Consider the following 21,619-nt stretch of genomic DNA (forward strand, 5'->3'; position numbering starts at 1 on the left):
ATTTTTTTCTTTGACTCATGGATATTTAGATGTATATTGCTGTTCTATTTCCAAATATTTGGCATACTACAGTAATTTTTTGTTAATGATTTCTAACTTAATTTTTTTTTTAAGATTTTTTTATTGGGGAAGGGGTACAGGACTTTATTGGGGAACAGTGTGTACTTCCAGGACTTTTTTCCAAGTCAAGTTGTTGTCCTTTCAATCTTAGTTGTGGAGGGCGCAGCTCAGCTCCAGGTCCAGTTGCCATTGCTAGTTGCAGGGGGTGCAACCCATCATCCCTTGCGGGACTCAAGAAATCGAACCAGCAGCCTTCGGAGTTAGGAGCATGGAGCTCTAACTACCTGAGCCACCGGGCAGGCCCTCTAGCTTAATTTTAATGTGACATTTGTTGAAATAATTTCAAGTGCATATTGGAATTTAGCATATGATAGAGATAGCTTTTCAAATTAATGGGAAAATATTAATTGTTCAGTAAATATTGTGGAACATTCAACTAGCTACTGCTAGGGATAAACAAAGGTGGCTCCCTACTTCGCTCTTTATTCAATAATAAACTTCAGGGAATAGAATATTTAATGAGTATATGAATAAAAGATTTAAATGAAAACATTTAATGTGTATATGAATAAAAGATTTAAGGACTTATATCAAGAATAAACACATTAGAAGTAATTATAGGATGATAGTTTTGAAAACCACCTTTTTGTTACTGTTTTACTACAGATGCAGAGTTCTTGGAAAATTAACATTATTTATCTTTGTAAAAACATGTTATTGTATTTATTTTATTTCATTCTATTCTATTCTCTCATGTCCAATCATGACTTCTATTCCTGCCCCACTCTAATTTTTCAATATTTTAAAAATTATGTATCCATCCATATAAATATGTAGGATTCTGGTGTGTGACTGTGTTTTTGATGTATTTAAATGATACTCAGGTACATATACCTCTGTTTTCATTATTCATCATTATGATTTTTAGATCATTTCTATACATATGGTGTGTTTGTTTCATCTAACTGCTGCAATATATTTTATAATAAGAATATACCATATGTTATATAAACATTTTCCTAGTGATAAATATCATGGTTGCTTCCAACTCCCCTGTATGACAAACAGTGCTGAGATGAATGTCCTCACATATATACCCTATGGACCTGAATAGGATGTTTTCTGTGATATAGTCCATGAGTGTGGTTTATAGGGACAAAGCTTCCCCACATATTTCCATATTGCTTTTCAGAATTAACACTGATGCCGGTCCTGATGAGAGGTCTGTTCTCAAATCCTCACCAACTTTTTGAATTATCCATCTAATTTTTGCCCTTTTAATAGTTTCATAGTTTTAACATTTACTTATTTATAATGATTTTGAGCCTCTCTTCATACACTCTTTATCCAATTTGTAGAACAGATTTCCCCCGCTATCTGAAAGTATAGTGTGCCTATGAAACTTTTCATAAACTGAAATGGTGTAAAAAAGCAGTTACCATACATTTACATGGAAAAAATTTTGAGCATTCCCAGACCCAGAATAACCTACCAAATCATACCAAATAACACATAAAACATTCTAAAATAACACTCACATCTAGTAAAAGCAGAATGTTATTGTTAAAAAATAACTTTCACCACTGAAAGCCTTTCAGAAAGAAAGGGTTTACTGAACCAAATGCTAGCCAGAAAATGACCAGGTCTCAACCACTGGCTGCAGGGCTAGGTGGAAAATCTAACACGTCCGCTGTCCTAGAATTGACAGGATCTTTGACGGAAACAGTTTGGGGAAGAAAGATGTAAGTTGTTTTGAAAGAATTTACATTGGCTATAGATAAAGGGGGTGGCTGAAGGTGAAGTGGGGCTAGTTCTGGAATAGGTACATAGTCCATCAGGGAAAGCATTTGGTCATTTGGATTAGTGGCGGGCAACAGTCTGGAAAGTCCATGAGTAAACAAGGAGGCACCTGATGGTGGGTTGCACCTGGCTATCTTCTTTAGATAATCACAGAAATAGCCACATAGAAGTTAATTCTTTTTCTACATACATTCAGGAATGTAAGCGTCTTTTGTTGGGTTTACCCTGCAGTTAATTGATTAACCTCTCCTGTCTCTTCCCTCTATCCTCTGGCCTGCTGTAATATAATTTATGGCATCTCAGAATATTTTCTTGTCAATATGATACATACACCTGTATAAAGTAGAAATGGTGTATGTACAGTGTAGTTTCACTTATTTAAAAAGACTCACTTCTCCTTAAGTATAAGATAAGGAAACAGTACACATTGTGTCCCCATCAATCCACTCAAGCAATAGACTTTTCATGTTCTCCGTTACTGGATGCTGACTGAAGGAGACCATTTGCTACTAGCAGAACCAAAGTAACTTTAGCAGTTTTCTAGATTCTTTCTCTCTGCATGTAACTAGTATAAATGGCAGACACAGGCAAGTTCAGACCATGCACAGTGTCTTTATTTCATTCGCCAGGATCAAAACGCTTAATTATATCCATTTTTAGGCTAAGTGTAACTCCATTACCAGTGCTCTAGGCTGTTCTGATACCTGAGGACACATCTTGCTAACAGATGCACAAAATAAATCGAGATAAAGCACAGATGCTCACAGACAGTTCAAAGCTGTGCTGGCTTCATGTTGAGATGCTGAGTTTAATTCCTGGGAAAGGAGCTTGGTGGGGCCACTCTGCAGCTCTGAGTGCTCACTGCCCCTATAACAGCCTGCAAAACAAACACTAAGTGCCATTTTCACCTTTTGCCTTTTTTCGTGAAAGCGAAAATCCTTTTCAGATTTCTTTCGGTTAGCAAAATTAAGTACTAATATAGATTTTTCATAAAAGTGAAATGGCATACAGCAAACTCTCAAAAAGCAGGGGATGCCTGTATTGTATTATTCTGTGAATTGCCATTTCATATCTCTTGAATGTTTTCCTTTGGGTTTCCTGTGTTATCATTTTGATTTGCAGAGGCTAAATGTTCTGTATATATAGATATTAATTACTTGTGAATTTTAGACTTTGAAATTACCTTCTCCCAGTTGTTATCTATCCATTTTTCCCATGTATTATAATTTCAAGGTGTAGAAATACTTCTTTCTATGTACTATCTTCCTAATCACATTTTTGATAATGTATTATGTTATTATTTCCAAGATATATAACAATTACACACTACTTCTAGCAACTGTTGTACCATTGTTTAATTTTAGTTCTCCATAGTTCTTAAATGGAAGCTTATACTGAAGCATGGCTCTTACCTGGAAGCTTCTCAAACAATTTCTTTGTTGTCTATCTTCTGAATTATTCCAGAAGAATTCTTCAAAACTATCTGTAACATCTAAACCTGAAGGTCATTGTAAATTTACAATTTGGGGTTTTTTCCCTTAAAAATGTGTATCTTAGCTCTGTCTACTTAAAAGGACCAGAAGCGATTATTAACAAAATAGTTTTGAGCACATCAGTGAAAAAAACGTGATTTCTACATACATTTCCCAATAAAAGGAACCAAGTGTCCTTGGGAAAAAAGACTAGTTGCAGGTCTGGGGCAAGAAAAGTAAAAACTGCACCTGGGACAGTTTATTGTACCAGAAAACAAGGAAACTATAGAAAAACTATTAGCATCATGCCAAAAAAAGAGAAAAAAAAGTGAGTTTGAAGTGATATCATAGACCAATGATAACAAAATTTGACTATCAAATAGGATAATAGGTACAATTAATTTAAACACTGTCACTCATCTGGTTCTAGAAGATGCAGGGGTGGAATTAGGCATGCGAATGTCAGTTAAAGAGTAATACCCATGAAAGGAAAGAAGAGAAAGGAGCATCAGGCAAGGAATGCTGTTACACTGCTATGCAGATCTGACCATTTCTGCCACGCCAAGGGGTGGACTCTAAAGCAAAGATGACTCATTAAAGGCTGTTTTTCAACCACCTTGCTCAGTTACCGACTGATGGCTGATGACTGATGATACAAAACAGGTTTATGTGTGTGTGTATAAAATAAATAATATATATACACACACACACAAATATGTTTAAAAATCTGTTGAGCTCCCAATGTCAGAGCCAGTAAATATAAAACACGAATGTGCTGGGGTTACTATGCATCAGGATTCTCTCTGAACTTGAAACTCCAAAGGGATTTTGGATTGGCCAACATTTATGCCCAAGTGTGGGAGCCCTGGTACCTTCTTGTTTCTGCCCTGCTCTTATTATCGTATATTTTGCCATTTGCACCTTGTTGGTGATGGATGCTGAAAATCTGCAGATGGATCCATTAGTGGTTCTCACTGTAATGTCTTCTTTGTGGTGCACCCACAGCACAAGCTGTGCCTCTCCCACTCCCTTGGATCTCACCTGTGACTGGCTTCTAACAAGTGATTCTGTGTTGGCCTCACCCTTCTAACCACCCAGGCAGAGCTCTTTTATTCTGAATATCTTTGTCCCAATCTTCAATTCAGCTGGGAATGTCCCAAATAGCTTCCCTAAATCTTTCTCTAGCTTTAGCTTTCAGTCATCTGCCATCTTTACTATCTATTCTGTTGTTGGATTTTTTTCTGTTTTGTTATGTCTTACTTATGATTAATACCATAGTCTTTTATTCCCCCTGCAGTTAAACAAACAAAAAAAATCTGACTTTAAAGGGAGGTGTCAGGTTTAGAATGTTTCTTTCTGGTCATCAGTCATCAGATCAGCTGCAGCAATCTTTGTGGAGCTGGCTGTATTCTGAATGGTCTCTTGACTGTTTTTTTGGTCTCTCACTAGAATGTAAGGTCTGAAAGCTGTAGTCAGTTCTTCATCTTTGTATGTGTGGCTCCCAACACAGCACCTGGAACATGAAAGAATGAAAAAATGTGCTTCCTAAGTGTTGGGGATGACTAGACTTTATTACAGTAAGATAACTATCTACTGTGTATCCCCGAAAATAAGACTAGCTGGACAATCAGCTCCAATGCGTCTTTTGGAGCAAAAATTAATCTAAGACCAGGCCTTATTTTACTATAATGTAAGAGCCAGTATAATATAATAATAATATAATATAATACTGTGTCTTATATTAATTTTTGCTCCAAAAGATGCATTGGAGCTGACTGTCCGGCTAGGTCTTATTTTGGGGGAAACATGGTAATTCAAATCTGTAAGGTGCTTGTCAACAGGCTGTTTGACACAGATGAAGAAGGATGTATTACAATGCAATATACCATGGATATGATGTGCTAAGGAAAAAATAATCCATTTAGAGAAAGAAAACTTTCCCCAAAGGCAGTATTTAACATTTGTTCTCATTAAGATTATAATTCCATCCATGATAATATTGATAATAATTGTGCTCATAAGAATGATTGAGTAATTTCTGCCAAGTAATCCTAAATATTCACTTTTATTATTGAATACATTCCTGAAAGCTCCTTTGTAATGAGAGTTGTCATTTCAGAAATGACAAAAGGAGTCCTGGAGAGTGAGCTAACCTGCTGCGAGGCACTCCTCTAGTAACTGGTGGTATTTCTCCTTCAGGGAAGTAATCTGTTTTGGGAGCTTCTTGCAGTGACACTGGTAAAAAGAAAAAAACAAAAAACAAAAAACAAGCAAACACTGGGGCGAAGTCCTTTGAATTAAAGCATTCACCAGGAGAAGACAACGGGGAAAGTGAAAGTCCAATTTAAGAATTGGGTCCCCACGTCTTTCCCCTCCTTCAAAACACAATTCATCCTTTGGAATTCCCCCAATTTCCCCATTCCAAAGCATCTTCTGCTTGGAGACCTGGGTTTCAGTCTCTGTTCCAATGCCAGCAGTATGATTTTCAACCCTAATTGAATCTATCATGAAGAGAGTTTGACCCTGGATAATTTCATCCAAGATGATTGGCTTTACATTAATATAATCAGGTCTTATGATGCAGTTATCTCAGGATTAATGTCACCACCTAACTTTAACTTTCTCCTGTTTGGTTAGGACCGCCAAAAGACAAGAGGAGCATAAAAACCCACCGGGCTGGGGCATTCTGAATCCCAGATACTGTCTTCTGGTGTGAGACTGACGCATTGGCTCAGCCCTTTCCGCGCTGTAAACAGAGGGACCCAGGATTCCAAAAACCAGACGCCAGGGCCCCCGACGCTGCCAGCCCTGAGCTCTGCGGACTCTGCCGCCCTGGCTGCTCCCTTTCTATCCAGACCTGTGTGAGCTCTCTTGGGACCGCCAAGACTTCAACTGGGAAATGCTTTCCACCCCCGCTGGCTTCTGCGCTGGGACTGTTCTCAGTAATGGATGACTTCCTGAAGGCCAGAGCATCTCGCCGCGGGGACGCAGAGCCGGCGGCCCCGACCCAAAGTCCGTGACCCACAAAGAGCCAGAGAGGTCCCGGGAGAGGCAGCTGCTGCAGAGGAGCCAGGCCAATGCCGCCCCGTAGCCTCCCTCGGCCGGGTGGTCTCCGTCAGGAGTGCCGAAGTGGAGTCCGAGCCCCTGCCGGTGGGGACCCTTTGGAGCATCGCCCTGCTCCTGGCCCTGGCAGCCACTACCGCACGTCCCAAGGCAGTGGATCCCAAGCACTGTGGCCCGGACGACCCTGGCCACCATGGTCAGACCTTTCATCACATCATCTTCCGTGAGCAAAAGATGTTACTGTAGCACCTCTACGTTTGCTGGGAAACGATGGAAGCAGTTTGTCTTCAGAGTCCTTGGATAATTTTCTTTTCGCTACTCAATTAAAGTGACAAAAAACAATGCTAGTCCTTTATTTCTCCTGTGTGTTCCTGGTTTGTCTGTAGGGAAGAACGAGGCAGGGGCATAGGCGGGGTAGGCAGACGGGCCAGTCCAAGTGCAGGGGGGTGGGGGTGGGGGGGAGGCCTCAGTCACTGGGCATTGCTGAGCGCAGGGGAATGGGGCCTTGGGGTCACAGGAGTGGCCAGGGGTGGAGCGTGGCCTTTCATCCAACTTGCCAACACCTGTTGGGCCTTCAAGAGAAACTGCAGACAGGCAGCCAGCAGCGCTGAGGACTCCACTTAGGCTGGGAAACCCTCCTGCTCCGTGTCCCTGGCCCTTCTTGGCTCCGAGTCCATCTCAGGGGCCCTCCTGGCGTCTGAGCGTGCCTCCTCCACTGCATTCTCCCCACCCTCCTCTCCAAACACGCACAGAAGTTCAGGGTTCCTCAGGCACTGACCAAATTCTACTGGCAAGTGTTCTTTACCCCTCTGACTTTCTGCAGCCCCTTTGCCTAGCACCCGCTTACGACTAGTGGAGGTGGCCTGCTGCAAGGTCGCTGGGGTGGAAGGTCAAGGCAGTCGTGGCCTTGGACATTTGGCCTGGGAAACCAGCCACCCTGCGGTGAGAAGTTGGCTCAGTGCCCTCTCCCATCCCAGAGTGGGTGTGCTTGCTTGCAATCCCTATGCCAATTGGGTGACTTTTCCACGGTACCGTTTCTCTCTACACCAAAGGTACTTGAATTAGAGTATGCACCCCATCCTGGAGCTGAAAGGGAGCTCTCCCTTGAGAACAGTGCTAGCAAGATGTTAATCATCATGTCATGCTCAGCATGTAGGACCACTTTAGAACTCCCTGAACTAGATGAAGTATAACACACATCTGACCCCCCAGTGTTTCTGAGAGGCTATTGTGGATCTGTCAATTTTCTAGTTGTATATAAATATGTAACACAGAAATGGAGTAATAATGTATACACTCTTATGTAAGTAGCTTTTTTCATTCCATATCTTGTAGCTACAGAATAAAATTCCTTAGTTTCATTTATCCAATGGATACATTTCTTTGGGATTTAAAGTATTACTCAAATTTGCTATTATTGTTTTCCCAGTTCTTAGTTTTGGCTATAAGCATGCAGAAGTTGTGGCAATATTGTGTGTGGGAGGGAGATGAGTGGTTGTTTGCATTTGTGTGCTGTGTGCTGCCATTAGTTTTGTTTTTCAAAAATATATGCTTTATAAATTTAATTTCATCATCTCTTACTGTGTTACTGTACCAAACACAGTAGCAGGTATCTGAAATGTGTGTTACCCTACAATGTGAAGATTATTGGTAAAATCAATGTACATTACCTTTTGAGTTTGATAGGTGAAAAATACATGCCACTGCTTTTTATTTTTATTTTTATAAGAGTTTATTTCAGCCAAACTGACGACATATGCCAGGGAGCAAGATCTCAAATGCACTGGAGAATAACTGTTTTGCAGTTTCTTTTATGCATTTGAAATTAAGTGGAACATAAGGAAGATTACATGAGGGCAGGAGAAAGCAAGGCAGGGATTGGATTACAGGTTAGTTATAAGATTATGGAGGAGTCTGTAAGGGTGGTCAGTGTTAGAAGAAAGGGCCTAAAAGGGGGCATTTCAAAGGTGTGTTAACCTAGATGCACAGAATAAATGGACAGGGCTTGCTTAAGGCAAAGATAAACCTTTTAGTAAAGAAGTTACATGCCTGGGCTGTGACTATCCACCATGACCTGCCCAGTTAAGAATTTTTGATCAGATCACCCTGTGAGGTTACTTTCCGTAGAATCCCTTTTTTTTGTCCACAGTTCCCCCTTTTGGTCATGAGTCAATCCGAAGGATGCATTGATGACCAATCTTCTATAACATTGCAAAGTTATTCCTACATATGTTGGGATTTTAATCATTAAAACCTCAATGTCTAATAAAAACCAAGAAATAAGCAAGTAGTATTCTTTAGTTTGGCAGATTTATGAAGACATTTTACAACCTCTAAAAACATAGGTTCTTTTATTGGAAATACATTTAAGACATTATAACCTCTAGAATCATTTCATAGACATCAAAGTCAATTATTAACATGGATTTATTTTGTAGAACCCAATCAATATAAAGACATGTCTGTTTTACTTAAACATGTCTGTTTACTAAACAAACAAGCCAGCTTTTATTTACTAAGGATTAATTTTAGATCATGTGAACTTGAAAGGCATTTGGGCCAGTTGCTATATTTTTGAGAATTTTAGAATATTCAATCCTTACAAGCACTTGCCTTTAAATTAATTTTAACTATACCATCTTGAGGCAGAAAATTATCTCACATTTATAGCATACATATATAGAAATACACAGACAAATAGAAAACAGTTGGATTCAATTTGGGGGGGGGGGGCATTTACAATTTATATCTGTCTTTGAAAAGTCGAGTTCCAAATGACCTTTCCTCTTTTAAAGTAAGGACAGCTATTTTTAATACCTCAAAGGATTGAGTTGGCACCTAAACGACATCATAGGTTGATCCATTTATATAAGTCCTTTTACATAGTTTCATTTTAGCTTAGACGAGGCAGCCTTTTTTCACGTTCTGAGACGGTCTCTAATAATTGTCTTCCCATTCATTCTGCCTAATTTTGTAGCTGGCTCTTTCTAACTGTGTGCAGAAAAATTAATTTAGAAGTATCAAAGGAGCCTCATCTCAGGCATCTCCGTTATAAATGATAGGCTGACGGTGGGGAGCCTTGTTGGCCTGGAAGGCACAAAGGTGGTGGGCCTTGTTGGCCTGGAAGGGACAATTACCCATGTTAAGTTTGAGATCCATAGGGTCTTACCAAACTTCTAGGGAAAATCAGCCTTTACATGCACGTCTCCGGATGCTCCAAATGTGGTGGATATTCCTATAGGACTGCTTTCTGCCCTAGAGAAAAGTTTTTCTCAGGCAACCCCACAGATTCTTAGTCACCTAATACACAAGCAAGGGACAGTGAGAGCTTACCAGACACTGCCTTAACCGCAATGCTCTCATGGCTCCCTCTGGCTCCTCTCTCAGGGTGAACCCATTCCAGGGTGCCCTGCCTTTCTCCCCAGAGTTCCACTGGCTTCTCTAGGATTGGCTGCTCTTACCGCACTGAACAACTCCCTGAGCCCTTCTCCTTCGGATTCCGGATTCCGGGGTCTGAACAACAGTCATCACCGCATTGGCTATTTGGGTTGGGGAAGCAAGTGTCCTTTCTCTTTCAGAGCTCAAGAGAGTTCAGTCTCTCAAGTAACCAGCAAAGATTTTGTTCAGACTCTCAGTAAGCAATCCAATGAAAAAGGCGAAATTAAAAGCAGCAACCCTTTTTTTTTTTTCCTTTTCCTGAGTTATCTCAACCCTTATTTACCTCGAGGATTTTCTAAGAACAGCTCAAATAAAGTCATGGCCTGCTACTTAAAGCAAGGAGACCCGGGATTCCCAGAGAGACTCACCCAAGTCCACCGGATGCAAAGCCAGGAGCTGGTGGGGCACAATGGGTCCTTGCATGTACCTAGCACCCAGTCCCGGTCCACAGGGTGGTCCTGAGTGGGCGTCTTCAGAATCCTGCCAACTACACTAAGTAAATGTCAACATCAGAAATGTCCAAACCTGTAAAGGAATTTTATGAGTTTATTTGATCCAAACTGATGGCATATGCAAAGAAGCAAGATCTCAAATGCTCCCGCCATTGTTTTAATTTCTGTGTTTTTATTTTTCGGAGTTTGAATGTCCTTTAATAAACTTTTTAAAAGAAAAATAATGTATGCAATATGAATGGTATGTTATTTTCAACAACACTGAACTGTATAGTGTTGAATGTGATGTCACTGTTTTATTTCTTTTCATGGTTTTTAGAAACATAAATGGAATATACTTAAAACTGTAGTTTAAGCATAAAGTAATTCACTAAGGGATAAAAAAGAACCTGAAACTTGATGGGATAATGAATACAAAAATTTTTGCCTGAACTTCAGGAATTACTCTCAGGACCACACAACAAAGTAGCTACCAAAGAGAGACACTGAATCTCACTACCACCCCATTTCATAATCAAGAAGCCCCTGGCAATTATTGGATCATTCAAAGTGTTTGTGGGGAATGTGTGCATTGAATAATCCTTATGCATTATTGTTAGAAGGTAAATTTGTATGCATCCTGAAAAACAATACTCTGTTAAAAAATCAGGCCCCAAATCAGGCCCAAAATACAGTCACTTTTGCTTAGCCCCACCAAGACTTAACATCGAATGCAATTGTAGTTTCAGCCTCTCCCAGAAGTGGAATTTTAAACCAATTACCCTATAATTTCCAGATCAACACTAGTTGAGGTAATCTGCCTGTAGGACCCCTGCTGTGCTCCCCCCAATGAAGGTTGCCCTTGCCTGAAACAATCCTTTTTTTGGTTTTATTAGTAACTTTCTTGTCCCACCCAGTTTCTGCCTATAAAAACCTTCCATTTTGTACAAATTCTCTGAGCACCTCTCTATTTAGTAGATGGAATACTGCCCAATTCACGAATCATTCAATAAAGCCAATCTTTAAATTTACTTGGTTGGATTTTTGTTCTTTAACAACTCAATAAATTGATATTTATGCATTTTTATGGCATAATTCTGTTAATGTGTATACATCCTGAAGAAATTCACTCACAAGGGGAGTATTTTGTGTGGCAAAGGTGGGTAAGTGCCGATCTGAATGTCCACTGTGAGATAGCAGATAGATAAAATGTGGCAGGGGCTCATCAGAGGTTAATATGCCAGCATTGGAAGCAACAAATAAAATGTATATATAACAGTCTTGGAAACTTGCAAATGGATGGGAAATAATAAAACAAATTCGATAAATAACTTGATCACCTTACCTGAATTGGAGATATATGCACACAAAAGAATGTCACATAATACAAAACTGATACAAAAACACATAAAAAATCGTTGGGAAGAATTTCAATGGAAGTAAGGGGAGTCACTAATAACAGAATGCACATATTTACATAAAACAAGATGGGGTGTTGCAAAAATACATTGGAAATGTGGCATTAACCCAATGTATTTGCCACTGGTATGAAAAGCATAACATATTTGAAGTCTCCCTTTGAGTCACATAATCTAGTGTAGATAAAAATAGAAAATTACAATTTTAAGTAAGGCATGGGACTCTCTTTTCCTCACTCCTACCTAACTGCTCCTTTCCTCATTTCCTTACTTGGTATACCTGAGTCAGGGCCTGGAATCTCTGTTCAGCTACAGCATGAACTAGCTTTGTATTAATACTATTGCAAGGATCTAATCTCTTGAAGTCTCTTCTCTAAAACCAGACAATCTTGTGATATGCAAAGAAAATACTTATGAGAAGTGTTATTTCCCTAGATGTGCCTGACAAGTAGAGAGGCTTTTTCAGTGAATGGAAATAGCCAGGAACTGTACCTTCCCCACCCCCCAACCCACCACCCCCGACCTTCCTTCTTATCCCTCCCCCCCCCCTTAATTCAATCAGGGAATCCCCTCAGGTTTTCAATTGGTACTTCCGGAATGCTGGAAATTTCTCCTTAATCCTATCAGGCTCTGAGGCAATTTGCAATGCAAATGAGCACCCGCGATGCATTACCCGCCTCTGCTTCCCAAAGTCCTTTCTCACAGAAACAGTATAAAAGGCACACTCCGTACCCGATGGAATCATTTGCTCGCTACTTCTAGACTAAGCTACACGTCTGAGGCCGCTCAGGAGACTGAAGCTATGGAAACCCATCTAGCAACTTTGGAAGACCTGTCTTGGATGAGGCCGTGTCCAGAGCCCACCATGCCACCGGGCCTGAACGGAGAACAGGCCTGGGCCTGGGCCATGGACAACTTCCCTGCGCTGAGCCGCCACTCCTGCGAAACGGGCCACTTCTCCGGGGAACGGAGCTATGGTGCCTGTGGGCTGCTGCGCCATGCTTGCACCTGGCACGGAGATGTTCCCAGAGCTGAGAGGGGCCAGAAGCGCCGTCGAGACCCGTATGTCCAGGACCCAATGGCTGAAACCGAGATGGAGCGACAGTCACCTCAAGAAGAGGCCGATATGACAGACGGCCCAGACCAATGGCGCATGCACCAACCAGGGGACGCCAGCAGAGGTGGACAGACACTTGGTCGGGTCGCCGCCAGGAGCCCAGACCACCCCAAGAAGCTGCTGAAAACTGAGGCTTAAAATAGGGTGGGACCCGGAAAGGAACCCCAGCCTTAGCCTGGCCTTCAGCACTGCTCCCTTCAACCGATGTCCTGGACGGAGCCCGAGACACCCCAGTGGGTCCCTCTGTCTGCGCGGGGGACTTGGCTGTGATAACGCCCTACGTGCCTAGGAGCCTTGAGGTTACTGTGACGGAGAACATTCTTTATTTCGTTTTTTCTCTCTTGAATAAAACTCTCCGAGTAATAAATTATATGCTGAGGAAATTTTCTTTTAGGTCTACACAGAATTGTCATGATTTCTTTTTGAAATTGTATACAACGATTAAAACTTGTCTCCTTATTCTCCGCCAGTGGGATTGATTTGAGATGGGTGGAGTCAGGATTAGAAGCCTCATAGGTGGGCCTGGGGCAGAACGGAAGCAGTGAGTGAGGTCACTACTGATTAAAATCAGAGGAATGCAAATTAAAGCAATGAGATACATTAAAAAAAAAAAAGACTTTATTGGCGAAGGGGAACAGTGTGTATTTCCAGGACTTTGTTGGGGAGCACTGTGTTTTCCCCAGGACCCATCAGCTCCAAGTAAACTTGTTGTCCTTCAATCTTATTTGCGGGGGTGCGTAGCTCACCCACCCATGTGGAAGTCAAACCCGCAACCCTGTTGCCCGGAGCTCGCCCTCTAGCCAACTGAGCCATCTGGCCGCCCCAGGATTGCTCCTTTTTCAATTCAGCCAGGGCTGATTGCTCTGTTTTGACTTCAGCGAGGGGGGAATTGCTCCCTTTTGGGTAAGCGACGGGGGGATGACTCCGTTTTCTCTTCAGCGAGGGGGTTTCCGTTTTTACTTCAGCGAGGGTGCATTGCTCCGTTTTGGCGTCCTCGAATGGGCATTGCTCCGTTTTGCCTTCAGCTGAGGGCTGATTGCTCCGTTTAGGCTTCAGCGGGGGGGGGGGGGGGGGTTTGCTCTGTTTTGGCCTCCGCGAGGGGGGATTTTGTGTTTTGGCTTCAGCAAGGGGCATTACTTCGTTTTGGCTTCAGCGAGAGGGGATTGCTCCTTTTTCTGTTCAGCGAGGGGTGATTGCTCCGGTTACTCAGCAATGAGGGGTGCTTTCTCCGTTTCGGCTTCAGCTAAAGTACTTGCACCGTTTTGGCTTCAGCCGGTGGGATTGCTCGGTTCTGGTTCCAGCGATGTCAGTATCAGCGCTAAGCTGGAGAGGGCAATGGAAGCACGTTGATTTCTTGGAGACTCATGGATTCCCCGCCGTTTGTGCACTGGTAATTTCTACGTTTTGTGGGCAGCGATGAGTGATTGCTCCGCATCGCGTCAGCGAGGGGTGATTCTGCGATTTGGCTTCAGAAAGGGGCATTGCTCCGTTTTGGCTTCAGCGAGGGAGGGTTGCTCCTTTTTTTTTATTCAGCAAAGGGAGATTTCTCCGTTTTGTCTTCAGTGACGTCGCAGTCAGCGCAGAGCCGGGGAGGGCATTGGCTGCAGGTCGGTATCTCAAAGCCCCATCGTTCCCTGGCCAGGTGAGCCGCTACTTTCTCCTTTTGTGTTCAGCGATGGGTAATTTCTCCGTTTTGTGTTTAGCGGTGTCGATAGCCACGCAGAGGCAGAAAGGGCTGTGGATGCACGATGATTTCATGGAGACACAGGTTTTCTCTCTGTCTGTGCGCCGTTAATTTCTCCGTTTTGTCTTCAGCGACGTCGTGGGCAGCGCAGAACAGGAGAGGGTTTTGGATGCACGTTGATTTCTTGGACACCCATCGATTCCTCGCTGTGCACTGCTAATTCCTCCGTGTGTGTGTGTGTGTGTGTGTGTGTGTGTGTGTGCGCGCGCGCGCGCAGAGATGGGTAATGTCTCCATTTTGTGTTCAGCGATGGGCAATTTCTCCGTTTTGTGTGCAGAGATGGGTAATCTCTGAGTCGCAATGTCGCAAGCAGAGCGGAGCCGACCCGGCAATGGGTGCAGGTTGACTTCTCAAAGACCCATTGTGTGCTGACGGTCCCGCATCGCTATTTTTTCCGTTTTTTTCTTCAGCCTTGTCGCTAACAGCGCAGATCCCGAGAAGACAGTGTCTGCACTTCGTTTTCTCTGAGAACCGCGGTGTCCTAGGGCTTGTGTCCCGGTAGTCGTGCTCTACTCCTTGTAGGGTTAGTTCTCTGTCCAGTTTGCTTACGGCCCCATTCCTTTTCGGTATGTTTTCCTCCTGCTACGTTTTTCCATCGGAATGCTGGTTGGGCGATGTGTGCGCTCAGGCAGTTTTCGTAGTTCACTGCTTCTACTGATTTCCTTGAATATGTCACTGGTAGCATCGTTTTGAAGTCGTTCGTGGTAGGTAACTCCGTATTGAATTAGTCGGTGTGCGACCTCTGGCTTGCATCCGCCCACGAGCGGGGAGAGCATAAATACCCGGGCTGCTGGTACTGCTGCAGACTTTGCCTCTTGCACCGGCGCGAACGCCTTTGTCCTCCTGGTCCGAGGTCTCCGCGATGGAGCAGCATTTCCTCGACGCTGTGAAGAAGGCGTGGGATTCCACTAACGTGGAGCCAGGGCCGCTGCCTCTCTCTATTCGAAGCTCCGAAGATTCTGGGCAGTGGCCGCTCTCCCTCTACCCCGTACTGGGCGAGTCGTCCTGTCGCCGCGGTTATTACGATGGGAGACTGTTTTCCAGTCCTCCTTGGCGGCTGCCGTCGGTCTATCAGCGGTACAGACTCTTAACGGGAGCCCAGAGCACCTTGGAAGCGAGCCCGGCCCTGCCCAGTCCGGGCCTCTGGCCGCCGGCGACACAGATGACGCCAGGAACACCCGCAGCGGAGACGGAGAGCGCAGACAGAACCACGTTCCAGCAGCTTCCCGAGGCCCAGCCGCCCGACGCCGCAGTCAGCTCGCAGGACACCGAGACTTGTGACCGCGCGCCCGCGTCACAGCGCCGCAGACACCCAGTGGCCGCTTGGTGGAGCCTGCGCAGGGTTTTCTCAGGCTGCCTGCAGTGGATTCGTCGCGCTGTCTACACCTTCATGCGGCTGCTGTCGGACAGTCCTTGGAGCTAAAGAGCCCTGCGATGGCAGCGGGAGCCTTTGGGGAACTTTCCACGGGAAATAGATCCTCCCTTACGGAATAAAACTGTGTTAAGATGTCCGTTGGGTGTCCCTGGTCGATTTTTGATGCTCATTCCTCAAGTTTCTCCTTGCAGCTCTAGAGGCTTATGACTTGGGGTTTCCTCTTTCGCCCACGAGCCCAGGAAACGACAATATATCCTGATTTTGCTTCGCCCGCCGCTTCTCCATGGCTACTTTTGCCAGCCCGACGTTGCTCTCAGGCAGCAGGCTAGCTGCTTCTTGGCGACACTTGCTGGATCCCAGTCCTTTGAAGTGCTGGGGACCGCGTTTTGTGGGTGTGTCTCTGACTGGTGCAAACCGCGGGGCGGTTTCTCCGCCTTTCGGCCAGCATTTTGGAACACGACCAAATCTTTGGTTGAACACGAGTTTTCTTGGTCGCGCTTGGGGTGGGTGGTTTCTCACAGTCCTGGTGTCTGTGGCTCCGCGTGTATCGTTTTCCAGGGCAACAGCTCTCGTTGCACTGAAACCGCCGATTTCTCATCACTTTCGTTAACGGTGCGGGTCAAGTCCCAGCTCTCAGTGGCAGCACCCCTCCGTTCTCCTGTACTGACTGGGTGCTTGTCCCGCTGGTTTCCCCGGACGGGTCTCGCAGTCCCAGCACCGTGGCTGGCACCGAGCCCCTGTTCCCGTTGTTATTCTGCCTGTTGCGCCGAGCAGGTGCCATAGGGGCCACAGAACTACGTCTGCATTCAGTCCCCGGCGTTTTCCCTATGGCGACACCGTTCACTCCTCCAAACAGGCTGCTTCTCAGCCGTCCAGTTAGGGCTGGAGAAGGGCCAGGTTCTGGGACCAGCTCAGTGTCAGCGTGTTGTCAGCAGGGCTTGGATGAAGAGCACCAACCGGCGCTCTCTCTCCGGCCCCTTCTCTGGTAGAAAAGACTGGACTGCGCTCCGTGGCTTGGGCGGTCGTATTTATGGCCGATGTCTCCTTTCTTTCATCAGTCAGGATGTTTTTCTGATTTCAAAGGCAAATACAGAAAATTACTATTGAAAAGACTCCGTTTATTGTAGTGTTTCCAAACCTGAAAGCACAAGAATATTTTGATAAGACACAATCTTTGTTTCTAGCAAGAGTACAGTAAAGGTAAAGGATACACTTTTATAATCTTTTATAAAAAGCAGACCAAGCATCTAAGAAGTTTTTTTTATTTTAGCAGAGAAAATTAAACTCCAGTTTCGTGTATCTACATTCTTACGCTCATATTTAAAAAAAAAAAAAAATAACCTTTGTAAATACAACTATTCAATTATGGCTATCTTTGACTCCACAACGTAAATCTCCCCACCCCAAGACTCTTTCATGTTTATATAGCTATTTAGTTTCTGTCTTTTTCTGTCTCTGGAGTAGCCATTTTATTTTAGGGCAAAATTACTCTTTTTTCTGTAACTAAAACATACACTGTACATCTTGAACTCTTCACATAAAATCACATCACATTTACCCCCCCCCCATATGTCCTACATAAGTTGCTTCCCCTCGCTCTTGTTTCCGGTGATTTATGTTTAGAGTTTGATTATAAGCGTTACCTATTAGTAACCTTTACTTTCCAGTGAAAACTAGGAAGCAGGCAACTGTGACCTGTCATATATTAGCATCCACTATTAGATTAGCACACTTATGATACAAATTATTAGCACATTTACAGTACAAATTATAAAAATGTATCATTTTCAGACATATGCTTTTCATAGTATAATTGCTTTTAATGTGGAAAGAGACATGTTTGCCAGTAAACATAAATACCTTTGTCCTGTGTAAAAAATTAAGAAGACAAAGCAGATCAACTTAAACTTATGTTTAGCATAATACTGTAGTACGCTAGTGTCATGCAGGGTGTCATGCGGGTTGTCAGCTCCCGCTCCCCACATAAGAACGCAGGACGTGGTGAGGCCAAAAAGGAACACCCATGGAGCCATAGATTGGGAGTCACCACTACAGTCTCCCTGGCGGCTGGTTTGGAGACAAAGAAAGAGTAGCCACACAATCCACAACCCCCCTTCCACTTCTCTGCCAACCAACCGCACATGCTAACTGCAATCCGCTCTTGCTAGCTCAGCCCCAATGTTCTTGCTAGCCCCCATTTGCTGCTAGCATAGCCACGGCAGTTATATTAGTGGCCAATGGCTCACTGGTTAAAGCTGACAGCCAACTAGCCACAGCTGATGGCCATCCAATCACAGTTGATGGCCATTTACTACCTGAGCCAGCACCTTTCCACGTGAGGGCGAGAGCCTCAAACTGCACTCCCAGTTCTGTCCCCACACTCCACACCTACAGGGTCTCACCTCACAATCTACGTGACAAACATCTTCCATGAGGGGTTCTATGAGAGGAGCCTGGAGGTGAATGCAATATCCTGGACACAGCCAGGCTCTCTGGGCATTGCCAGGGTTTCTGGGCTTCTTAGGGTACCACCAGTCTCCCTGGGCACAGCCAGGGCCTCTCAGGGCACAGCCACTCTCTCTGGGCACAGCCAGACTTTCTGGGCTCAGCCAGGGTTCTCAGGACACTGCCACCCTCTCTGGGCACAGCCAGACTTCCTGGACTCAGCCAGGCCTCTCAGGGCACTGCCACTCTTCTGGGCACAGCCAGACTTCCTGGGCACAGCCAGGGTTCTCACATATTTTTAACAGGGGCCATAGAGACACAGGAAGAAAACACCCACCTATACCCCAACAAGTCTTGCTGGCAGCAGGGCGAGACAGGAAGTAAACATCTGCCTGTTCCACTACATGGTAGTATGTTTCCAAGCAAACAGTCAAGCGATCTATTAAATTGGGATGGAAGGCAATTCCCCATAGTCCATAGTTGTAGTCACACAACAGCCTAGCCAACTGTCCCCCCCCCCCCCGCCCCCGTGTCTTTCCTTAAGGAAAGAAGAGTCTGTGAGACTGTGCCTTTCTGGGACTCTGTTCCATTCTTGTGTTTACACCTTATGTCTCTCTGTCTGGTCCCCAAAAGATGGTTTGCAGCCAAAGACGGGTAAGATATCTCACGGGAGATACAACCTAAGCCAGGCGGAACCGAGTGGGGACCCCCAATGAGCTGCCTTAGAAGAATATGGGAAGGAGCCTTGCCTCTCCTTCCCCCTGCCTGGGAAAAGCGACTGCTGGCTCTGACTTTTCCCTCTCACCTAATTGGGAGAAAAGTCTTGAGAGTGATAAGATTAAGCTCTCTCTGCTCAGCTCTGTGAAACAATTTCAACATGTGATATATGTCCCTTAAAAGAGTTGCACACCTCACCTCAAGGACTTTCTGCTTCGGCTGTTTGAAGATCAACATAATTGGTTTGGGTTGTTTCTATAACATGATAAGTGAGTCTCACAGACCGTGCCAAAAACACTGCTACTCCCTTGTGTACTTACTAATAAAAACCTCCAGTCGGCTCAAATCTGGGCTCTAGTCCTCTGAGACTGAGAGACCCCTGGCCTTCGGAGAGATTTAACTGCATTAAGTCTCTGTTTCTTTCTTAAAAACTTAACCCAAGCCTCCCCTTCTCGCACCCTCACTGCCCGTGTTGCGCTGGACGCGACATCTGGCGCCCAACGTGGGGCTTGAGAAGGGAAGGACGACTAGAGTCGTAAGGATCTGCAGACACGGTGAAGGGACTCCGAGAATCCGCGCGGCAGCTACCTGGGGTAAGGAGGTAGTCTATGGACTTGGAGAATTTAACCAGGGTGATGAAGGAATTCAAAAGAAACAACTAACACTTTCGTGTGAAAGAGTGTGATTGTGTGAGCGAATGCTTATAGCTCCACCGTCCTTTAGGACTATGGAGTTTGCTTGGGCTCGTAACCGCGGTTCCGTAACGCGTCATATGGCAGAACGGCGATTTGGCATCTCGCCAACCAGGGTTGGGGTTTATACGACCACGCCTTAGCTAAGACGTGTTCTAAGGTCTCGAGAGAGGCACGGCCGGCCGAGCATCAGAGTGGAATTGGAGTGAAAGTCCTTCTCTTTCCTTTCCTGCTTACTTACTAACATGGGTAATGCAGAAAACAAGTACAGACCTTGTATCTGCCTGCTTCAGCAGCTTCTTAAGAAGGGAAAGCACAAAACCTCAGAAAAAAGATTAGAGGAACTCCTCAAAGTCATTGAGACTCATTGTTCCTGGTTTCCAAACCTTGGGACACTTGATATGGATAAGTGGGAAGAGGTAGGACAAAGTCTCTGTGAAGTACATTCCAATGGAGTGTCTTTCCCCAGTTCAATCTGGGAAACGTTCCAGCTAATCCACTCAGTTTTGGAACTGCTCCAAACAGACTCAGAGGAGGAGAGAGAGAAAGATGACATAAACCAGTTTAAAAAGACAAAAGAGGGTCGAGATAATGATGAGGGGTCCAAGACGGTGTCCACTGTCATTCCTAAAATTCTATATCCAGATCCGGAGGAATGTTCTGAGGACGATTGTCCCCCTCCTCCGTCTCATTGGCCACCCCTGCCACCTTCCTGTTTAAAACAAACGTAGGAGGCTTTCCAAACCAGCTAGACAAAACAATAATCCCTTTCTCAGTAAAAGTATCCCTCAGTGGGGATAAGGGGGAAAGTGAGGGGTTTAGAAAATAGTCGGTAACCACAAGATGGCCACGGGGTGTTTTTGTGTGTGTGTGTGTGTGTGTTTTTTTTTTTTATATCAATGTCGTATTGTGCCTTACTAATTCAAACACATCACTGTCTTTTTTTTTAACTCCAATTCTTTTATTTTTTTATTTATTTTTTATTTTTATTTTATTGGGGAAGGGGAACAGGACTTTATTGGGGAACAATGTGTACTTCCAGGCCTTTTTTCCAAGTCAAGTTGTTGTCCTTTCAATCTCAGTTGTGGAGGGTGCTGTTCAGCTTCAAGTTGTTCTTTTAGTGTTAGTTGTGGAGGGCGCAGCTCAGCTCCAGGTCCAGTTGCCATTGTTAGTTGCTGGGGGCGCAGCCCACCATCCCTTGCGGGAGTCGAACTGGCAACCTTGTGGTTGAGAGGATGTGCTCCAACTGGGAGCTCAGCGGCAGCTCAGCTCAAGGTGCCGTGTTCAACCTTAGTTGCAGGGGGCAGAGCCCACCATCCCTTGCGGGACTCGAGGAGTTGAACCGGCAACCTTGTGGTTGAGAGCCCACTAGCCCATGTGGGAATCGAACCGGCAGCCTTCGGAGTTAGGAGCATGGAGCTCTAACCGCCTGAGCCACCGGGCCGGCCCGGCCACAGGGTTTTGAAAATTAATTTGGGGAATGTAATCAATAATGTAAAGATTTTGTAGGGTAGCCGATGGACACGTGTCCCATGTGGGAGACCACCTCCGGGATGATGTAGATGCCTGATCACTGCGCTGTACACCTGAAGCTGAACAATAATGAATGCCAACTGTAATTTTATATATATATATATATATATATATATATATATATATATATATATATATATATATGTATATGGTAACAGGAAGCGGAGTACAGCATTAGGAATAGAGACAGTGGAAATGTAATGGCTGTGTGCGATGTCAGAGGGATAGTGGATGGGGGAAGGGGGGTTCACACAGTGTGAGGGATATAAATGATAAACGTCTAAGTATTGCTTTGTCTTGTGCACCTGAAACTA

The 21,619-nt window shown here is 44.5% G+C and overlaps 1 protein-coding gene and 1 long non-coding RNA gene across 2 annotated transcripts in view; both read left to right on the plus strand.

The window, feature by feature from the left end:
* LOC141570715 (uncharacterized) overlaps positions 1 to 6,737 on the plus strand; it is a 19,310-nt gene extending 12,573 nt beyond the window's left edge. The window contains exon 2 of the long non-coding RNA XR_012495158.1: positions 5,970 to 6,737. This is a non-coding gene — a long non-coding RNA (uncharacterized LOC141570715). The remainder of the gene's footprint in view (positions 1 to 5,969) is intronic.
* Positions 6,738 to 15,405: 8,668 nt separating this feature from the next.
* On the plus strand, positions 15,406 to 15,966 carry LOC141570783 (annexin-2 receptor-like). Its single transcript, XM_074329211.1, has one exon. It carries the CDS (start codon positions 15,406 to 15,408, stop codon positions 15,964 to 15,966), a length of 561 nt encoding a protein of 186 aa, XP_074185312.1.
* Positions 15,967 to 21,619: the final 5,653 nt, after the last annotated feature.

The sequence above is a fragment of the Rhinolophus sinicus genome, linkage group LG03 (assembly GCF_036562045.2).
Source record: "Rhinolophus sinicus isolate RSC01 linkage group LG03, ASM3656204v1, whole genome shotgun sequence".
NCBI classification, from domain to species: Eukaryota; Metazoa; Chordata; class Mammalia; order Chiroptera; family Rhinolophidae; genus Rhinolophus; species Rhinolophus sinicus.

What these genes read in the sequence shown, in the direction of transcription:
- LOC141570783 (XM_074329211.1), top strand. Translation starts at nt 15,406, where the DNA reads ATGGAGCAGCATTTCCTCGACGCTGTGAAGAAGGCGTGGGATTCCACT.